At 36.7% G+C, this 21,995-nt stretch overlaps 1 protein-coding gene across 1 annotated transcript in view; it reads right to left on the bottom strand.

Moving 5' to 3' along the window:
* chn1 (chimerin 1) overlaps window positions 1-21,995 on the bottom strand; it is a 56,743-nt gene that overhangs the window by 32,169 nt on the left and 2,579 nt on the right. The window contains exons 2-6 of the mRNA XM_063006695.1: window positions 18,717-18,755; window positions 15,878-15,933; window positions 9,239-9,270; window positions 9,014-9,127; window positions 5,670-5,958 (exon numbers count right to left, since the gene is read on the bottom strand). Of these exons, the coding sequence (XP_062862765.1) occupies window positions 5,670-5,958; window positions 9,014-9,127; window positions 9,239-9,270; window positions 15,878-15,933; window positions 18,717-18,755 (530 nt within the window). The remainder of the gene's footprint in view (window positions 1-5,669; window positions 5,959-9,013; window positions 9,128-9,238; window positions 9,271-15,877; window positions 15,934-18,716; window positions 18,756-21,995) is intronic.

Genomic DNA, 21,995 nt, shown 5'->3' with positions numbered 1-21,995 from the left:
AGGTGGTTTTAATGTTATGGCTGATCAGTGTATCAGCTGCTAGCTTCAAGTTGACATATAGGTTAGAAAGGCTGTTTTCTTAATACCACAGTCATCTACCAATATTTTGAAGTTTAACAAGTCTACCAAGGAGTAATACAGCTTATTTTTACCCAAGTATTTAGACTCCAAGTAAGCTTAACCAAATGGTTAAGCTGATAATTAAATGGTTAATAATCCTGCATGTATTTTTATGAACTCTTATATGAACTACACATGACATTCCAATCACAGATGTATCAACATAATTATTTGTGTGAAAAGAATTAGCACAAAACCTACAAAACAATCCAAATTATAATGTTCCAAAAGGCAAAACACCAATTAGAGCATCTCAGCTGTAGACAATTCTCTTCTCTTCTCATGAACAGTATTTATATGCATTTGCACCCTCCCTAATAAACCAAGCTACGACTGCTGATAATGACTGCGTGTGTAATTAGTGCGGGTTGAAAACGCTGCTGATTTGCTCTTTAGTTAGCTGATTATTTGTGTGGCTGAGCTGATTGTGTGTGGTGCCAGCATATGGCAGCTGCAGCATCGTTTCCTATTGGCTGGCTCAGATTGTTATGAGTTGAAATTAATCATCATGCTACAACAAAATGTATTTATTTATTTTTTAGAATTTTAACATCATGTTTTACACACTGGTTACATTCATGACAGGACAGATAATCACTGGTTACACAAGATTCATCAGTTCACAAGTTTTAATATCGAACACAGTCATGGACAATTTTGTATCTCCAATTCACCTCACTTGCATGTCTTTGGACTGTGGGAGAAAACTGGAGCATTTACATTTGTGGCATTTAGCAGACGCTTTTATCCAAAGTTACTTACAATTATGACTGAATTCAATTCAAGCAATTGAGGGTTAAGGGCCTTGCTCAAGGGTCCAACAGTGGCAACTTCACAGTGGAAAGGCTTGAACCTGCAACCTTCTAAATACTAGTCCAGTACCTTAACCACTGAGGTAACACCACCAGTATAAGTTACACACAATATATGGACATGAGTATTTGGACACGCATTGTAATTACTAAATTCATGTGATTCAACAACAACAATTGCTAACAGCTGTAATAAATCAATTATACAGTATATAGGAAATCATATGCTTCCAACTTTGCAGCAACAGTTTAGGGAAGACTCTTTCCTGTTCCATCATGACTATATCCCTGTGAACTAAGCAAGATCAATAAAAAAAAGCTTGGTTTAAAGATGCTCCAGTGGCCTGCACAGAGCCCTGACCTCAGTCCAAACCAGCAGCTTTAAAACAAACTGGAACATCAATTGAAGCTTTCTTGATTAATATCAGTGCCCAGCCAGACAAATGCTCCTTTGACTGAATGAACACAAATTCCCACAGACATACATCTATCTTGTGAGAAGCCTTATCAGAAGAGTGGCTGTTGTTATAGCTGAAAGTATCACTCAGAGGTCACTCTATTTTAATACCACGTGTTTTTGGAAATGTGATGTGCAACACGTTCATGGTCAGGTGTCCAAATACTTTTGGCCATACAGTGTTATGATAGTTAAGGAAAATGAACATTACTTTGAGACTAGAATATAACAGGTATTTAAATTTATAGATAAACAATTTTTTAGTTCTGATATCCAGTGTACAAAAAGGCAGTAGTTACGTTTTTATGGCTACGTCCCAATCCACATTGTTCTGTTCTAAATTCATGACAAATTAGTGCACAAGCAACATTGTCGTTACTATTTTCTTTCCCCCCCCCCCCCCCCCCAATTTTCTCCCCTAATCTAGTTGTATCTAATCACCCTGATTGCGTTACGCTTCCCCTCTACCGATACAACCCTCCACTGCTGACTGAGGAGCTTTGCAACTGACCATCTCTGACTTGTTTGCAGTACCGACTGCCTCTTTTCACCTGCACAAGGTAAGTTCATATGAGGATCAGCCTTGTGCACGGAGAGCCACACCCTGTCCACATTATTCCCCAACTCTGCGCAGACGCCACCAATCAGCCAGCAGAGGTCATAACTGCACCAGTTATGAGGAACCCTAGTCCGGCTCATCCAACCCTACGAACAACAGCCAATCATTTCATTTCAACAGTTCATTTGGCTGCCCAGCCCAACCAGGTGGCAGAGCTGAGATTCGATACAATGTATTAGAAATCCAGGCTCTGGTGTGCTAGTGTAGTTTACCGCTGCACCACCAGAGCGTCCGCTGTTACTATTTTCTACTCTATTCAGTACACATTGTGTATCTAAGGACACAAGTTTTTCAACTCCACACACAAACACAATTCTGTCTGTCTTTTGAAAGCTGCCAGGAAAGTCCATGTGAATGCAGCCTTACTCACCCACTTACACTTATGAGGCAACACAGAACAGCAAATCCACCTTCCCATCAAAAATAACCCTAAATTATCAGAAAGCTTTCTATTTTTAACATCCAAAACACTTCTACTCCAAAACATGCTGATCTTCTTCCATGAACGAACAGTGAGTCAGATTTTTTCTTTTCTCAAAAGAAAGAGAGGAAACTTTCCGGAGTCAAAAGTTCATGAGTCACGAGTAAGTGCGGGAGTCTCTGTCAGGGTCTGGCTGAGGAGAATTTCAGGAAGCCGTTTATGGGCCGTGCACATGCAACAAATGTAAACATGGAAGGCTGTTTTTCCAAGCAGAGACAGCTCACTAGATATACTGGGGAAATTAATGTACAAATCCAGACTTAATAAACACAACCCGACACTAATCCAGTAACTCTACGTGTCTAATCATTTACAGGCTAAATTGAGTCAGAGTGGCAGGACATGAAGAAAAAAAAATATTATAAAAACATCAGAAAGAGCTTTTCAATTTGAGTTTCATGCCCCGCAAACAAATTACTTTTTTTAAACATAATATTCAGAATTAAACTTTGAGGAGAGAAGTATGATGCACAAGACCATTAGCAGTGATATATGAGTGATATATTATTTGGTAGGATATCATTCAATAAAAAAATTAACTATCATATCAATGTCATATTCTAAACACAAGCACAAAAAGTGTGAATTAATATCTGAATATAACTCATATTTAACATACACCAATTAGGCATAACATTATGACCACCTTTCTAATGTTGTGTTGATCCTCCTTTTGCTGCCAAAACAGCCCTGCAACTGTGATGCACTGTGTATTCTGACACCTTTCTATCAGAACCAGCATTAACTTCTTCAGGATTTGAGCTACAGTAGCTCGTCTGTTGGATCGGACCACACGGGCCAGCCTTCGCTCCCCACGTGCATCAATGAGCCTTGGCCGCCCATGACCCTGGCGCCAATTTACCACTGTTCCTTCCTTGGACCACTTTTGATAGATACTGACCACTGCAGACTGGGAACACCCCACAAGAGCTGCAGTTTTGGAGATGCTGTGACCCAGTCGCCTAGCCATCACAATTTGGCCCTTGTCAAACTCGCTCAAATCCTTATGCTTGTCAATTTTTTCTGCTTCTAACTAGAGATGTAACGATGCACCACAAGGCAGTTAAAAATCGGTGCACATGTGCCACGATTCGGATTAGTAATTCATGTAAAATTAGTCGATATTCACTTTAAACAGCAGAAGGCACTGGCGCTATTGACCTCGCCTGGTTGACATCACTACACAGAGTTGTACGGGATTTTCCAGCCAAATGTATTTATGTGAGGACACTTTCTTTATTTGTATTATTCATTCATTTATTTAATGTGGGATTTGTTTTAAAATTTCATTTCATTTTTTTTTTTTTACACAAAAAGGGAAATGTGCAGCATTGTTTTACATAGTTTGTACCTACCTCAGAAATATTATTTAGATAAATAAAATATTTAATTTTATTTTTTTAAGAGAAATAATAAAAGGAAACGGTCATAATTTGTCTTCAATTTCATTTTGTTAAAAAAAAAAAAAAATCAGAAAAAAAACCGTATTGTGAACCCAGTATCGTGAATTGTATCGGATCGTGGGTAAAGTGTATCATTACACCCCTACTTCTAACACATCAACTTTGAGGATAAAATGTTCACTTGCTACCTAATACATCCCACCCACTAACAGGTGTCGTGATGAAGAGATAATTAGTGTTATTCACTTCACCTGTCATAATGTTATGCCTGGTCGGTGTATTTCATATAATACTACAGAAGAGATTTAATAATGATCACAGCCAGATACAAGTCCCTTCTACATGCAAAGAAAAATAAAGCAAACCAGAAACTAATAAACAGAACACTCAGAACATTTCATTTCAAAGAAAATGGGCTATTTATGTTTTCATCTTCATGTAATAACTAATTTTTTTTATGGATCATATGAACACTGTGACTCATCAAAACACCCACACTCACCCCTCTGGGACTGCTGAGATTGGTCACGATGTTCACACAGTAAAACATTTTGTGATTTGCTTGTGGGCTCATAAGAACTCTGCAATATTATAAATGCAATAAAACAATATTGTGGTAAAGATGAGCAAATATTACATTTGGCATTCAATGTTTCTCAAATATCCTAAACATCACTCATATGGATATTTGACATCAATATGTGAGTGATTTTAATGTCATGTTTTACACACTTTGGTTACATTCATGACAGGACAGGTAGTTACTCATTACACAAGATTCATCAGTTCACACGTTTAATATCACACAGTCATGGACAATTTAGTCTCCAATTCACCTCATGTGCATGTCTTTGGACTGTGATAGGAAACCGGAGCTCCCGGAGGAAACCCACGCAGACACGGGGAGAACATGCAAACTTCACCCCTTACCTGGGGATCAAACCCAGGACCTTCTTGCTGTGAAGCGACAGTGCTACCCACTGAGCCACTGTGCCGCCCAGTTGATTCAGTAAATCCTAATTGTTTCAATGCCAAGCTTTTCCACTTTGTCCTGATTAGTCAGATGGCAGAGCTGTGTTGCATCAACACTACCTGCTGTACCACTGCATCACCTGTATGGATGTTTGCTCAATAAAAATAGATATTTGGCTATTTGTATTTTAAATGTGTGATGCTTTTAATCACAATCAGGGTTCTGGTTACAGAGATCCGTATCGCACGTGAAGAGTCACGCACTGGTCTCCATAATCCCCCGTCTCTGTGCGGGTGCCATCAATCAGCCACCAGAGGGTGCAATTGCTGCAGTTATGAGGAATTACTCCGGCACATGTAGGCGCCCGGCTGGCCGACAGCAGAGCTTAGATTTAGACCTGAGAGTTCGAAATGTCAGCAATTGTGGGCCAGCGTGTTTTAACACTGCACCACCCAAAAACTCAGGATTCCACAACATTTAAAAAGCATTCTTTTAGTGTTTTGCTGACATAACTGCAGCAGAATTTGTCAGCTGCACAGCTCAAGGGTGCGCTTTTATATTCAGATCTGGTGACTACTGGAAGCCTATTGACAACAGAATATCACAAAAACATATTTTGAATAAATCTGAAATGTATCAAATATCTTTTAGCTCTAATCTTAACTGAACACTATTGTACAAAGTATTAATGGTACACCATAACATCCCATGATTCACATCAACCCCTTTTCTTTCATTTCTCTTGTAGAGTAAAAGTGCACCAAGATTAAGCACAAAGGCATAAAAAGTAAAACGCAGACTTACTCTTTCCTCCAGGCCACCGTCCTCTTCAGGTGCCACTTTCCCATCAGTCACATGCGTGTAAACAACTGCAGGTTTCTTCAGCGCTGGCTCGCGGTTCAATGTGGTGTAGCCTACATGCTCATAGATGGGGTTGATGGTCATCTTGGCAATGTACTCAGCTGCTTTGGTTTCGATATACAGTGTGATCAGGCCATCAGTGACCAGGTCATGGATCGACTCGAACCGCTTCTCTCCCACAAAGTGCTTCCCGTCATAATAGAGGCGAAAGTTGCGAGTCTGGTTCCCGAAGCTGAAAGAAGGACAGACAGGACAACTGAGTGCTGGAAGAACCATTAATGTGGAATAGAGAAAGGACAACAGAGCAAATGAGCAGGTAAAGAATGACAGGATGGGTGAAATGCTGGGTGGAAAAAAGGACTAGTAATATGACCAGATATTGAACTGGGCTCTGATTGCACAGCTAAGAAAGAACCTGATGGGAATGCAGGGATGCTGAGCTATCCTCAGATCACACACACAAATGTTTACCACTGGCCATATCATCTTTCTGAAGTAAAGCACTTAGCGGTTAAGAGAGAGCAGCTTTAGGATCAATAAGTAGAATACAAGCAGCCTTGACTTTAATCAACCAACACAACAGCAAAACAGCTACAGGGTAAAAAAAAAAACCTCAGAAATCGAAATACATCACAGAGTATTCAATTCTTATCTTATTCTTTTTTTTCAAACAATACATTCAAATAAATAACTTATTCACTGTAAAATATAAATAGTCCTGTTTATCACCAGGTCTAAAAACAATAAAATAGTGAAACCCTCTAATCTAACAGTATTCCGCAGCCCTAGCCCACATACTTTTTGACAGACCAGTGAGTAGGTGGTGATGGAAGACAGGGAGGTAATTTTTTTAATAAAATGTAACAGCGTTAGATTTAAGTTTTTCAGATCAGTTAAAGTTTTTTGTTTTGACTGCACATTTGACACCATTGGATGTGGATATTGGGTGTGTGTGTGGGGGGGCTATAACGATGCACTCAATGCATCACCTTACATAGCACCTTATGTAACTTAATAATTACCAAATTATTTATTAAACCCAAGCATTTGACTATTAAATAGAATAAATAAGCAACCAATTTTATTCTGTCACCTGAGGAGTAATTCCAAGAGCAAAGAGTAAAATTATATTATAACCTTTCTTTTTATTTTTTTACTTGTAATCCACAGTAACAGCTTTCTGTTGCTAATACACATTTCTCAGCCAAACTGATTTATGATAGACTAAATCATGTAAAGAAAGCCCATTAAAAACGAAGGCAGTGTCTGCAGAGAGGAAGGACCAGAATATGTGGGCGGGGTCCTCAAATGCTGTGTAAGGACCCTGATTGGCGGATAGAGGCGCCTGTGCAGAGTGCATGGGTGGAAAAGGGTTCCGTTAAGGACTGCGCACGGGTCGGAGGAGGCGTGAGCAACAATATACCCTCCTCAACTGCAAAAAAATAAAAAATAAAAAAAATAAAGCAGTGGAAGACAAATTGACTATGCTAAATTGGGAGAAAATGGGAGAAAAAAAACCGCATAAAAAAAAAACCCTTCTGCGTTTATTCAAACAAGACTTGACTTGAAGATGATAAGTACTAAAAAGTACTGATAAGTACAGACAGGTTTTAATTAACCATGTCATTCCTTCTGGAAAGCACCTGATTGGGAATGGTTTTGTTTTTCAGCATGAAAACAATCCCAACCACACTGCTAATGCAGCAAAATTATATTTGGAGAAAAACAGCTGATAAAATGCTGTCAGTCCTGACCTGAAAATTAGAGGCAGTATGGAATCACCTGGACAGAGATAGAAATTGAAAAAAAAAAGACTAAATGTAAATAAAAATGGTGGGAAATTGTGTGTTTTTTAAATTTTGTGTCAAAATCTCCAGTATTTTCTGTTTGTATCTCAATAAAGAGACCGAAAGTAAATAAATATGGATGGTCATGGTTATGTGGTCATAAGGCAGGCAGGAAACCCTGCAATAAAAATAAACATATTTTAAATGGTCTTAATGACTTTATGTTTAGACTTTGTACTTGATGGCAAAAGTAAAGATTAATTATGCATTATTCTACCTAAATGCAATGTCAATTCAATTCCAAGATCAATGAGTCCATTAAATGAAATCGATCAGGTAACTGAATATTGATGAGGCACAGTGCACTGACATCTCTCAACGTCAACAACATACTCATGATGCACAGCACATTTAATTTAGGCTATAAATACTGACTTATACACGAACAGACGCAAGACGATTTTAGTTATATAACAGGTCAAGTATTATGGATTGGCAGGTGGTCACTGGGTTTTTGTAATTTATTTATTTTAATGAGAGTAAAGAGTGTACAGATGTTCCTGAGAAGTTTTCATTTTGGTTCAAATGACCTGTTATACAGTATTTTAACAACAACACTACAGCCTTATTTGAGAGGTTTGCTAGCCAACCAGATAAAAAGCACAGTACAATAAACTGCACCTAAACCAAAGCTCAGGGTTATACAGTATTTACTTACTGCTTTTGCTCCTGTTCTAATAACTGATGAAAAGTAATAGTGGAGTTCAGAATACTGCGTGTGTTTCCTGTGTGTTCATTTAGACTCCCAGAGAGAGTCAGGTCACAGTAATATAGCACTGCAGGGAGTTGCTGTAATTTTGCATGAGATCCAGTTTCCTGCTTCCTCTCCAATGAAAATCAGCCCTTCAGCCATAATCACAGACATAATGTAATTAATTAATTACTGTATAATAATACAGTACAATTGACCTGAGTGACCTCTTGATATTAAACTAAGTTTCTACTGTGGGTCCCTAAACAAGGCCCTTAATCCTAACTGCTTGAAGACTGTGGCTAGTCACAACGTCAAAAAAAATGTCAAATGTAAAAAAAAAAATGTCAAATGTGAGTCCTGTTTGACATATTTGTAAGGGACACAATGACAATGATAATGGTTCCCTATAGCTGCTCCCATTAGGGGTCACCACACCGGATCATTCGATCACATATTTGATTTGGAACAAATCATTACACCGGATGCCCATGCTGAACCAACCCTTTTATTTAACTGGACTTGGGAGCAACATCAAGGGTGCACCCGTATGTGTGTTCACGTATAGTGCATCTAAAACCCCCGGAACATAGGTTACTGTCAGCGTGGATGTTGATGTTGCACACACAAGCTCACATTCAGTTTTAATTAATCATATAAATGCCAACAGATGTAAAATTGATTCTAAAAACTAAATTAAACTAAAACATGAAGGACTGGACAACCTATGAGAAAACTACTTCACTGACCGTAAGGCTAAGGTGTAGGTGCCAGGTTGTCTCTGGCTTTCTCTTATAAGGTAACTTCCTTCAGCAACACTCAGCAGCTGATCAGCCTCCTCTCTGGAGATCATACCATGGTACCTGAGGGGAAAAATGTACCATATAGCATATTACATTACCCAAATATTGAAAACAGTTACAAATAAATACAGACAAGAATAGAAAAACTAGAACACTGGTGCTTATACTCACTCTCGACCGTAGTATTTGGGTCTGTTTTCAACCTGCGAGAAAACAACAAAAGGAGTCTGCATTAAAACATACCACTGTGGACAACAGTCGTCCACAATTACCAGGACAGGGTGACTGAATGTGTCCTACTTTATTTAAAGATGTCCGATTATGCAATAGAGCATTTTTCCACAGTGTGATTAGAATTTAATAATTTACTATTTGTATTTGTTATTATGATTTTAACATCATGTTTTACACACTTTGGTTACACATGACAAAAACGGTAGTTACTCATTACACAAGGTTCATCAGTTCACAAGTTTAATATCAAACACAGTCATGGACAATTTTGTATCTCCAACCCACACAGACATGGGGAGAACATGCAAACTCCACACAGAAAGGACCCAGACCACCCCACCTTGGGATCAAACCCAGGACCTTCTTGCTGTGAGGTGAAAGTGCTACCCAATAAAAATAAGCATTTATTATATTAAATTTTTCATTTAACCTTTTAATAAAGAATGTTATACTCAAAATAAAATAATCAACATGTCGAAAGTAGTGTCCAGTTTAAAATGTTAAATAAATACTTGCATGCAGCTCACTAAGCTATGTTTTAAAAACTTTCTTCAAAATAATGAAACATAATACTGAAAACTGACATTTTCATTTTAAGTATTGTTGCCTTTTTTTGCTTTATTCTAGTCTCAATACTCTATCCAGATAATGACCCCATAAATGCATTAGAACTGATCCGGACCTGAATAAGCTGCATTAGTAAATTATATTTCTAATTTGAAACCAATTCAAAACTCAAAATAAAACAAAAATGTGTCTCTTTAAAAAGAAAGGAATTTATAAAGACCTGATGTTTTGGATCAGCCTAAGCGAAGGCTGTCAGACAAAGGGACATCAGGGAATAGTGATATATAATGCATGATCCACAGAGCAGGATTCTGCTGTAAATAGGGTATTAGAACATTAGCATAACAAATCCACAAACTGCCATCCCAGCTGTTTAACCTTGAGCTGACTGTGAGACAGTGATCATCAGGAAACACATGAAAACAGAAGAGACGCAGATTATAATGGTATTGCTTTATTTAGAGGTGCATCGTGTACTGCAGTTTTTGTATTTAGAACACAATATGGGCTTCCCTCCCCCAGGAATCCATACATGCTCACTCTCTGTCTTACTACACAGCAGCAGAATAGCAATGCTGTGCTAAAACAAGGAAAATGGGCTAAGATAAAGGAGAAGGATGTGCATATATGTGTGCACGAGTCCGGGGTATTTAATACGACTCCAGGGAGTTTTGTGGACTTCCCGAGCACATGGGGCTGCAGTGTAATTTCTCTCTAGACTGTATGATTTCAATAGCACAACCAATTCAGTTTTTTGTGCCGAAATCCACAGAGTAAGAACACAATATCCACATCATACTGGCAAGACATGTTGCTGAATAAATGAGATGGGAAAGCTCAATTTATTATGGTGCGAATATGAAGGAGGGGGGAGTTAATGGGGGAAATTGCAAATGCTTACGATGCTGTCACATAGACTAGGTCTGAGTTATTCAGGCATGAATACTAATGCTATGTAATAACAGGTGTGGTGTGTGAATATATGGGTTTGTAATAGGTTTCTGGGGCTATTTATAATGTCAGAAATAGCATGCATTGACGCTTACAAAAAAGATTTGAAAATGCACTAGTGGACACAAAATAGCAGTACTCTATATTGCTCTCTGTGTGGAAACCCGTCTCTGGTAGGTGAAAAGAAGCGGTTGGCTACTGCACATGTCAAGGGAGGCATGTGTTAGGTATGGCCCTTCTCACTCAGGGTAGAGGAAACAAACAACTGGTAATTGGATACAATTAGATTTGAAGAAAAGGGAAAATGCATGAATAGAATTTTTAAAAAAGTGATTGGTCCAGGCACTACAGTATTAATAAACAAAATGTTTGTCATCTTATCACAATATGACTGTGGTACTTTAAATTAAAGTATTAATAACAAATGATAAAGGATGGCCAACCACTACAATATCTATATGCTTTTTAAACAACTAAAAGGAATCAAATCAGGTGTATTGGAATATCAATATACCTTAAAGATATGAAAGTTAAAATTCTTACCTAATAGGTCTATAGATATACTGCCTAACTAAGGCACTCACTGTTTAGTGTGCAGTGAGTCAGGTTTAGTCACCCTTTTTGAAAAAAAGGAACATCAAAGTAGAACTAATGTAAGCAATATAAAATTGATATTAACCATATTATTATTAAGCTCAGAAATGTTGATGTGCTTAGTTTTTATATTTAATTCATTGGTTTGCACCCTCCTTCCCCTCAATTTAGTCCACACTGCAGTTGCTCTATTGAATGCACCAAACCCAAGCTGGCTGAAGAGAGCCATAGACTATCACACCCCCTTAGAAATGTGCTTTACCTATGCACAGACGATGTACTTTATGTTCATTCACTATGTATTTTGGTGCCTTATCCAGACAATAGGAGCTGCTGTTGCTGCGGCAAGTAGAGGAATCACTAAACAGCCATTCCTTCCTAAGACACATCCAACTGTCTGTAAGATTTGAACTCTTGTGTCTACTGTACAGTGATGGACCCACATTAAATTGCTGTGCCACCCAACTGCAACATCACTTAGTTTCAGTAGAAAATTTAAAATTGATCAGAATCAGAAAATTGGTACAGGATTAAATCAATGTGTTCTTTTTGGCTGGTCTATGTACAGCACCTATGCTTTGTACAGCACCAAAAAGCCTGCATGTAAAAAAGTTGAGGATAAAAAAAATACAAAACAAAAATCCATGGATAAAGGCAGTGTAGAGTGATGTTGCTTGTTTTCTGATCTACTTAATCTGAGACTGGGATATCATTGCTACTTCTACAGACAAGAACTGTAGTGAATATTGTGAAAACAAAAAGCTTGGGGATCAAATCATATGGGTAAAAAAATCTGCTCCATACAAGTCTAAAGATTCAGTAAAATGGGTCATGCAGTAATAGCTTTAGGGGACGACTACATTCCTCCTCTGACTTTCATCTTTTTCACATTATAAAAAAACAAAAAAAAAATCACACATGCCCTACTGGTCACAATCAGTTTAACTTATGTACATGTAGCTCTAAACTGAATGGTTACTGAACCATGAGATGAGCTCAACACAGCCACAGTCTTTAGTGCCGATTAAAAATGAACAAACGCTGAAGGGACACGGAGTCCCAGAGCAGTTCAGCCACAGCTTGTTAACCTCAGCTGTACAGCTATGCAGCATCTCAACTGGCTGGCTCTTATAATTGTATTCTAATTAATTATATTGAAACAATCCAGGCAAATATTTTAAAGCAAGAATTAAAAAAAGCTAAATAAAGCTTAAACAATATTTAAAGAATTTTAAATGTAGGTCTGGTTTACCCTTTTTAGGGGATAAATAAAAGCAATTGATGATTTTTTTTTCAAGTAACTGGACTGGAAATCCTTGCTTTACAATACAGAAAGCTTATTTATGTGTTCTACATGCAATTCCGCCGCTCCTACCACTAGATGGCACCATAAATTTACATCGTATTTTATTGCTTTGGTGCCATGCTAATAAAACAAGCTAATTCTTCGTTACAAACTCATAAAGCATATAAAACATTATACACAACTACAACCACTTAACATTTGGTGTTTATTATGATAAGTTAATATTATTATTAATAATAATAATAGTCAAATAGGTAAAAGTATAAATGTATCAAATAATGAATAAGGAACCACTGTAACAAGGCTGGTTGGAGTCATAGTTTTTTTGCTACCTAAAAACACTGTAATTCTGAGACAGGAATACACCCTGGACAGGGTGTCAGTCAATCGTAGGTCAACACACTTCATTACTTAATTACTCTAATCTTGCCTGAAAGCAATATCAAACTGCATTTTATTTGCAGTACTGTAGTACGCAGCAACAGTACTGTTAAAAACCTTGTCACATGGAAAAAATTATAGTGACCAACTAAAAAACATGCTGCCTTGTTTAGAACTGACCAGTCCAACAGTAAGTGTTCTAAATCATTCAGACAGTAATTCCATTTAAGCTGATTTACCCAGATACACACCGAGTAGGTACACTGCTCATCAAAGCACAGTTACTATTGAAAATGTTTTATTTTAAACCATTAAAACATTGTTAACAGAGAAACTGTGCACATGTACGGTCAAGACAGTTTGTAGTAGTCGATTAAGCCCTAGGCATGTTAAAGTGTTAGTATTCAACATAAAAAGACAAGAATAATTAAGCTTGACACAATGTTAAAGTAGGACACTGCCAACCATCTAATATCAGCTAAACTTGCTTCTGTGTTTTGTTCAGCTGGTTTGTTTTAATTTCTTACAGCATTGCTATAAAAAAAACCATGAAACTATTATTACTTTATTTATTGAACATTATTATAAATTTTCCCCCAATGCTGAATTTCACCTAATCTAATCATTACCAGTTCCCCTATTACAATTCTCTTGCTGCTTGTACCACCCCTGCACTGGCCAAGAAAGGATGAGCCCATAATGAGCACCAAGAGACACACTAGGGAATCCGGAAATACCCCACCACTAGTGCAGGCAGCCAGACAGCAGAGACTGCAAACGTCCAGCAGCAATGAAACAGTCAACCTTCTCTCCCTCAGGCACAGCGAATTGTTTTTATTTAGGCGTGGCATGGGATTGGAACTCAAGAGTTTGAGATAACCAACTTATTTTACTGTCATTTCTTAACACATATGACATTTACGTTTATTTAAACTACACTACTGTTGTATTTGAAAGTTAACCACTGACTATTGACACCAGGTCCTCTGTCATTTTTTTTGTTGGAAAATTAGCATGTTTTATTATGATAAAACACAAAAAGTCTTGTTTATAACTGTTTTTATTACCTTCTGCTTATATACCTACCTTACAGTATCACAGATTTCTATATTGGTATCGGTTTAGCAGTTTAATTAACGTCTAATATATTCACTACCAGAGCAGACCGTGCATGACAAATAAGGCTCAATTACTCAGTACTGTAATGGAATATATTAACATCTGCAGCCGATTCACTTAAAATTAACAGGGAATTTTACGTAAACAGCCTTAAATACTGCAATTGTAAATGGTGTAAATGCACAACAACTCAGCTGAGAAATGAATATGAGATGGTGAATATTGTCAGGTCTAAAAACACTAAGCAAGTGTAGGTTTGCTTGGAGAAACTAGCATTATCTAAATAAGATGCAAATCTTTTTTTTCATTGTGTGTGTGTGTGTGGGGGGGGGGGGGGGGGGGGGGATTATATGCGTTTGTAGGGATTATATGGGGTTAAATCTCTAGCCGCATGCATACATTAGCAGTGCCCGGGGGAAAACGTGCTTTTAAGTAGCAAGCTTTTATCTACAAGTCTACAGTGTAAATATAGTCTCAAATCTAACCCTAATGACCTTTGGAGGAGCAAGTGTCAAACCTCCACTGAAACACAGTTCTGAATGTAAATTTTTTTTTGCATAATCAATTACTGTTGAGATGGAGCACAGCGACTGCTGTATGTGTGTGTGTGATAATAGTAAATTAAGAGAAAAAAAATGGTGGGAGCCATGCCACAGTGTCTTTCTTTAATATCCCTCTTTTATTTTGCACCTTCTAACAACAAGTAACCACACAACCCAATAATGCTATTTACATAACACCAAACTATATTTCTGTATTAAATTAGAAATGAACTAGGGTGCTTGTTAAAGATCACTGTGATATAAGTTCATCTCTACATTAAATAATGAATAACAATCAATGTGCAAATGTTAAATTGTTTGGTGAAGAAAGGTTAGCAAAAGCTTTTATCCAAAGCAGCTTTCAATGGTAACTGAATACAATCTAGGGCCGTCTTCAGAGGCCCCTCCAGGGTGACACAGCAACCTTCTTGTCACCAGTGCAGTGCCATAACCGCTAACCTACCACTGACCTTTAAAACTCACCTTCTCAGATAACTTAACCAAATGAGGATATGCTAAAAATAACCATAAAGAGGTAATATTTCTATAATAAATATAAGAGAACACTTACAGCTTAAACACACAACTAACGGAGGTATGCTTGAAAATATATTCCTACAATAGCAGCAGACAGTTTAATGATAACATAGATGAATAATTCAGAAGCATTACCTTACACTTTCTCTAATTAACGCATCTATCCGCCTGGCTAATCTGCTTTTGCTGCATGTAGGGTAAGGGGGGGAAGTCTGCGTTCTGTTACAAATCTTTCACTGCAGTACACTGTTATATTGCAGCTGGACTCGAGGGAAAACCAGGAAAAAAGGGTCTAGACTCCCTTGTAATTAAAAAAGGAATTTGTAATGTGATATCAACCCCTAAAGTACTTATGAATAATCATACTGCTTTATAATGTTTAAACTGAAATATAGGAATAAAATATGAACTGCCAAAAGAGTCGACTGGAGATGTGTGAAACAGGATGAGCAGATCATGCACATTTATATGAGCATGTGTGTGTCATAATTTAAAGAATACCATGTATATTATGTATGTAATTTAAATAAAATAAATACATGTAAATGGGATTCTGATCATTAATGAAAAGCAACTCACCTCACGAATGCAAGTGACTCGCCGTGGATGTGGCGCCTCCTGCTGGAGCTGGTACACTATAACAACAATTCATTTTCAGAAACATCAAATCGTTCCAAATAACAAATTCGATACAAGAATGGAAATTCTTGATAGTAACCATTAAGGGCTACAACTGTGTTCCTGATTGTTTGGAAAATTTGTATAAATTTATAATTCATTAATTTTAATTATTTACTAGGTACAGCGTGTGGAAATTGCAAGAAGCTTAAACGCAGCATTATTGCCATTAATGTACCCAGAGCAACCGCCGTGTAAAAAAGATTGGCAAAGTGGACTATAAATTTCATAAATAAAATGGATTACTCTTTATATATTATTCATGTAAATAAAGCAACACACAAAAACATCTGTTAAAATGTAGGGAAGTGGCCATGCTGCAGGCAAAACACCAGCTTATGAGAAAACAACATACATGTGCAAAAGAAACACGACTCGTGTTGTGGTGTTTTTCACCTTAGCTTTGTCAGCTATTTTTAAAAGCAGGACAGTTTATCCGTTATCTCTTAAATATACCCCAATGTTGAATAGCAAATTCAGAGTTCTGGTGGTCAAAAGGTGTTAATTATTGTTTTAAAGTAAACCATAGATGTATGTATATTAAAGTGTATATTTAGCAACAGCTAATTCAGCTAGTTTAGTCATGAAGGAGCTCTGTGACTAAACAGACCTGAAGAATGTCCACTAGCTTATGGGTCATTCTACAGAAATGGTGGAAATGCATGTCCCTTACTTTTTCAGCCTGCTAAAACATATGATTAGACCGAGTAATCACATTAATTGTACATATTCAATAAATATGGACTGTCCCTGTAGTAATGAAACAAAGTTTATTTATATAATCTTCATTGTTTTAATTTTAACCTTTTATTTAAAACGCCTAGATCAAGAAAGTACCTTGTCCCTTATATTGTACATGGGTGATGAGCTTTGTACTTTTCATTTAAATATGTTTTTATTAAATAAAATCTCATTTATATTTACTGTTAACATTACATACAATACATAGAATATTGAATTGGTAAAAAAAATTATTATAATATATTTAATTTCAAATAAATATTTGTCCCCACATCAATGTTGGTTGAATCTTTGGTAACACCAATGACAAATAAACAGCTCATAGATTCTTTATAAAAGATAGATTAAGGTTGACTTTTTTTGTGGATTCATCAAGTTTAGGGGTTAAATAATGTAATTAAAGAAGTTTAGGATATGTTGGAAGATTTAAATTTTTTTAGATGTGTCACCCAGTTTCCACCTTTTTTGTAGAATAACCCATATCATTCTTGTAGATGGTTGGTTTTACCAACCAAGCATATCAAGTTCAGATGCATAAATGTTAGTGAATTAAAGCTTGATGCTAAACAAATGTTTCATCATTTCCAATTCACCTCGTCATGAACAGGGCTTTCCTACAGAATCTTTATATTAAAATTATTAGTTCTTTAGAAACCAGAATCCCTAAGATATCCACTATGATTATGAAACCCTAATGAGCAAAGTCATCATACAGCTTACATTACTATTATTATTATTATTATTATTATTATTATTATTATCATCATCATCATCATCATTATCAGTCAGACCCAACTGTACTGGATATTTCTTTTCTATACAGACATTTATTAGAATAAAAAAATAACAATGAGAAATCCCTAATTTAATATATATATGTCAGTTATAATACCAATGTAAACATTTATTTCTTCATTTATATATGTATTTATTTCAACAGTATTGGCAAATAACACTAGATTTTCCTCAGTAATAAAATAATAATATAAATAACAAAACAAATATTTTAAAACTTTGCATTTATTTTAGTTACCTAAAAGTTTAAACACTTTTTACTGCCAGTAAAACTTAATATACCTGTATCACATACACCACTGTTAGAGTTTTAAGTAGAGATGGACCGATCGGGGTTTTTGGCACCGATTCCGATCTCCTTTCAGGGACATCGGCCGATAGCCGATTCCGATCGGGGGTGGGGTGGGGGGTGGGGGGGGGGGGGTAGCAGTAAATAAACTTAAAAAGAGCCTCACAGTAAAGATAAACCGGAGCAGCGCGCGCGTGTGCCTTTAAAAGAGACGCAGTTACAGAGTTACAGAGACGCAGAGTTCACAGTATCGCTATAAGTGATTCATTGATTCATGAGTTGATTCGTTTTTATGTGAAGCGTAAGTTTCTCTTCTCAGTTATCTCTCCGTGTTTACTGTTATTAATTAAATGTTGTGGTTTTAAATAAACACCAGCTACTACAGAACATTTTGTGTGACTCTCTTACATTAAATGAATAAACTTTTGCCTCCGATTGGCTCTGTAACGTTTTCTGTTCTCATCTACATCACAAGTAAGAACCGCTTACGATTTACCAAAGTGAACCAGGAGTTTATATAACGTGCTGATAGAATCGACTCAGATGTGACTGGGTTGAATTATCTTTTTAAAGTAAATATTACAATCAGCAAAATTACATCGTAAGAGCTTTCACGATGGTTTCTGTACGATTGTTGATGAATGGTGATGTGATGGTTGGTGCTTCGTAGCTCAAAGTCTGGATCAATCCACTGAGCTGTTAACTTAACATGGTCTTTATATATCACACGATCGGATCGGCTACTTTTAGGAAATATCGCCGATAGCATATTTTGATTAAAAATCGGCCGATACCGATTCGTAGCCGATCGATCGTCCCATCTCTAGTCTTAAGTGATGCCCACTATTTCAGCTTAAGGTTTCCTATGTTAATCTAAAGCTTACATACAGTTAAGAAAAATGTGGTTGTACTCACAGTAAGATTTCCATACTGGTGGTCTGTATTCATCATTATCTGCCAAACAGCAATAAAAGGCAGCGTCAGGGAAAAGAGTTAATACAGGTGATCAGAAACCCAACAACTAATCCAACCAAAATGATCTAACTTGTATTATTAAATCTGAGAAAACCTATATGTCTTTGAAAAGTCAAGATATATTTGTAACATAAAAGAAATGCGAATGTGTTGAGCTGTTCAAATTCACCGTAAATGACCGGTCACATTAAGTAAGACAAAAAAAAGAAATTGCGCCACCTAGTGGAGATTATTTTCTATACAAGCTAATTGCGCTGTTCATTGGTTGAAGGATTCTTTAGTCAAAGACTAGGAATGTTAATTTTGGAGTTAATAGAAACATATATACATATGGTTCACTAGATATTAATTAACAACCTATAGGAGCTTCTGGGCCCCTCTTCACCAAATTAAATATAAAACAACAACTAAAGTTAAACAGTGTCAAATTGTTTTCAGCGTTATATTTCATATCCAGGTGATGTATCAGACATTCAGCACAAACAGCTTTAGTGCACTTCATGAACTTTACCTAAAAAAAAGCAATACCACATGTGGCTGAGGCTGCAGAATGATGAGACTCTTAAAAAGGAGCCAGAACAATATTCATCAGTCCATGGCCAAAAAGGAATAATGGGTAAAGACAAGCTATTCATGAGCTTAATAAAGATATCTGCTGCTCCTTTATATGCTTAATAAAGAGCCTCAGGCAGGAAACCCTGCTGAAATCTCTCAGTGTAAGCACTTGCAGAACAATACACCCCAGAGGAAAAGTTCTGGGACAATAAGGCACAAGAGCTCCTACAAACCTGGTCCGTCTTTACTATACCCGCTCTCTCTCTTACACTATTGAACTCGCTGGGGACAGGAAAGGGAATTCCTGAGTGGTGACAGTTTCCCCCTGTCTTTTATTTACAGCACTTCTAGAAAGGCAAATCGTTTTAAAAACATGGAACACTTTCACTAAACCTGTAAATCTGCCACAATGCTTTCATTTCTTTCATGCCGATTTTGAAAAACCACCTAATGTCTTTACCATGTGCTTTTCTTATAAAGCACATACACAGCAAAACACTGAGACATGACTGAACAAAGCTTCCTCTATAGCCCTCAACTACAAATTATTATGGTCCTCAAACAGAACACAGGATGGGTTTTATAATACTTATAGACACTTATAAACAATATTCAGATATGCAAAACAGCATTGCAATGTTTCTAAATGTTTGAAAATAAGGGTTTTATCATGTTGCTTTAAAAAACAGAAGTATATCAGTAGTGATTCAGACTTTGTTCTAAACACTAAATTGGATACATTTAACAATCAAATTCATTAATCCATTTAATGCTGTCAGGGTGTTTGAGATTTTTAACACCATGGTTACACAGAGGTTATGTTCATAGTGGGAAAAGTTAGTCTTTTAGTTCTAATATATATGATCAAAAGTTATTGGCCCTGTCCTTAAATTGTGATTTTAGTCCTGTGTACTTTTTGGGTGTTTTCCTGTTTAAATGCTACTTTTATTGATTTTGGTATTTGGAGTGATTGATGTGTGTGTATCTGGGGCATTCAATTAACATTAGTTGAGAAAGTGTATAATGTCTGCAACATTGATTATTCATATTAAACTGTAACTAGTGACATGAAATGTGGTGACAATTCTAGAACTGGAGAGAGGCCCAATGAAAACTTATTCTGCAGGGCATAGGGGGGCTTAAACATTAGTCTTTTATGGGAAAATACTAGCTACAACCCTGACCAGAAATCCAGAGTATATCCCAGCATTCCACCACAACTCGACTGATGTTTAGCATAACTTGTTTGCAGAGAGAGAGACTCAGCAGATAGTGTTTTAATCTGTCACCATATTCAGAGGGCATTTAGAAACGCCAGCAGATTATAAAAATGAACAGGGGGATTTGTTGCCATTTAATTTGGTAAAATACAAATATTTAGACTCCTTGAACAGAAAACATAAGAATTGTTAGGTTTGAGTTCCCTAACTAAGTAAATATACCCCACCAAAACATTACTATTATTTTATTTGCTTAGTGATGTAAACTAAAACTCCTATAATACAATGCAAATGTCAGTTATTGAAGACATGGCCACTTATGACAATTTGACTTATGACATCAAGAACAAAAATTGTTTAAATTCTGTGTGATGTAGATACACAGGCTATATAAAATATTAGTAACAAATGTTCAGTTAATGGGGGCACAGATTTTAACTCAAATGAGTGAACTATTACTTTAAAAAACTATAAACTTCATAACTTGTTAGACATTTGTTGTTAATACAGGCATCTAACCCATTTATTATTTTAATATAATACTTTACTTTCTTTTTGGATAGCATTGATAAATAGCCCTACAAAAGCTCTCTCATTTAGAGGAAGGTCTCAGTTTTCAAAGCTGTTAAAGAACCCCTGAATTGTTAACAAAAGATTCAAACGTTCTCTCTTGATGCTTTAAGTGCAGCACTAGAGAAAAGGAAGACAATGTTTCTCCAATACTGATAACAATGTTACTGCTCCCTGTCAAAATATGATGCATTTCAGTGTCCTTGGCCCCGTCATTGTGTTCCTCCTGTGAGTCAGCATTAAATATTGATAGAAAATGGCTGCTTTCTCATCCAGAGATAAGAGCTGCAGGGAAGAGCACTTCCTCTCCGTGACTAGTCATTTTGCCAACAAGTGGCTGATGCATTTAGGTTTCACTCTATTACTATGTTACTTTATCATTTCAGTTTGTCATCACAGTCTGTTACTTAGCTGAGGAACTGCAAGTAATGCTTAGCAATATAACAGCAGCATAATATAAAGTGCTTACACAGTAAAGTAAGTCGATTCCATTTGTACCCTTAGTCAAGAGGCTGGCTTAACAAAATCGTTGACACTGAGACATTGTGCCTAGGGGATGAAATAAAAAGCTCTGGTTCTTTCAAGCTTTTAGACAACTTAGACAGGAATGTACACAAATGCTTAGCATGACAACAGCTTAACATGGTCATGGTTCAAGTATCATAACAACTGCCATGCCACCAAGATCTGTCACGTACCTAACCTGTAACAGCCAGGATTCAAACCCCCAGCCTTTATACTGATAGCTCAGTGCTCTAACCACTGAGCTACCATGGTCCCTTTATCATATTTAGTAGCATTTGGGACAAAGCTAGCTGTGTCACGATGTACACAATGTACTAATACATTAAAATATGTGTGCAAAAACAAGCTG

The sequence above is a fragment of the Trichomycterus rosablanca genome, chromosome 12, assembly GCF_030014385.1.
Source record: "Trichomycterus rosablanca isolate fTriRos1 chromosome 12, fTriRos1.hap1, whole genome shotgun sequence".
NCBI lineage: Eukaryota > Metazoa > Chordata > Actinopteri > Siluriformes > Trichomycteridae > Trichomycterus > Trichomycterus rosablanca.
This window is presented reverse-complemented; position numbering and strand designations above follow the sequence as displayed.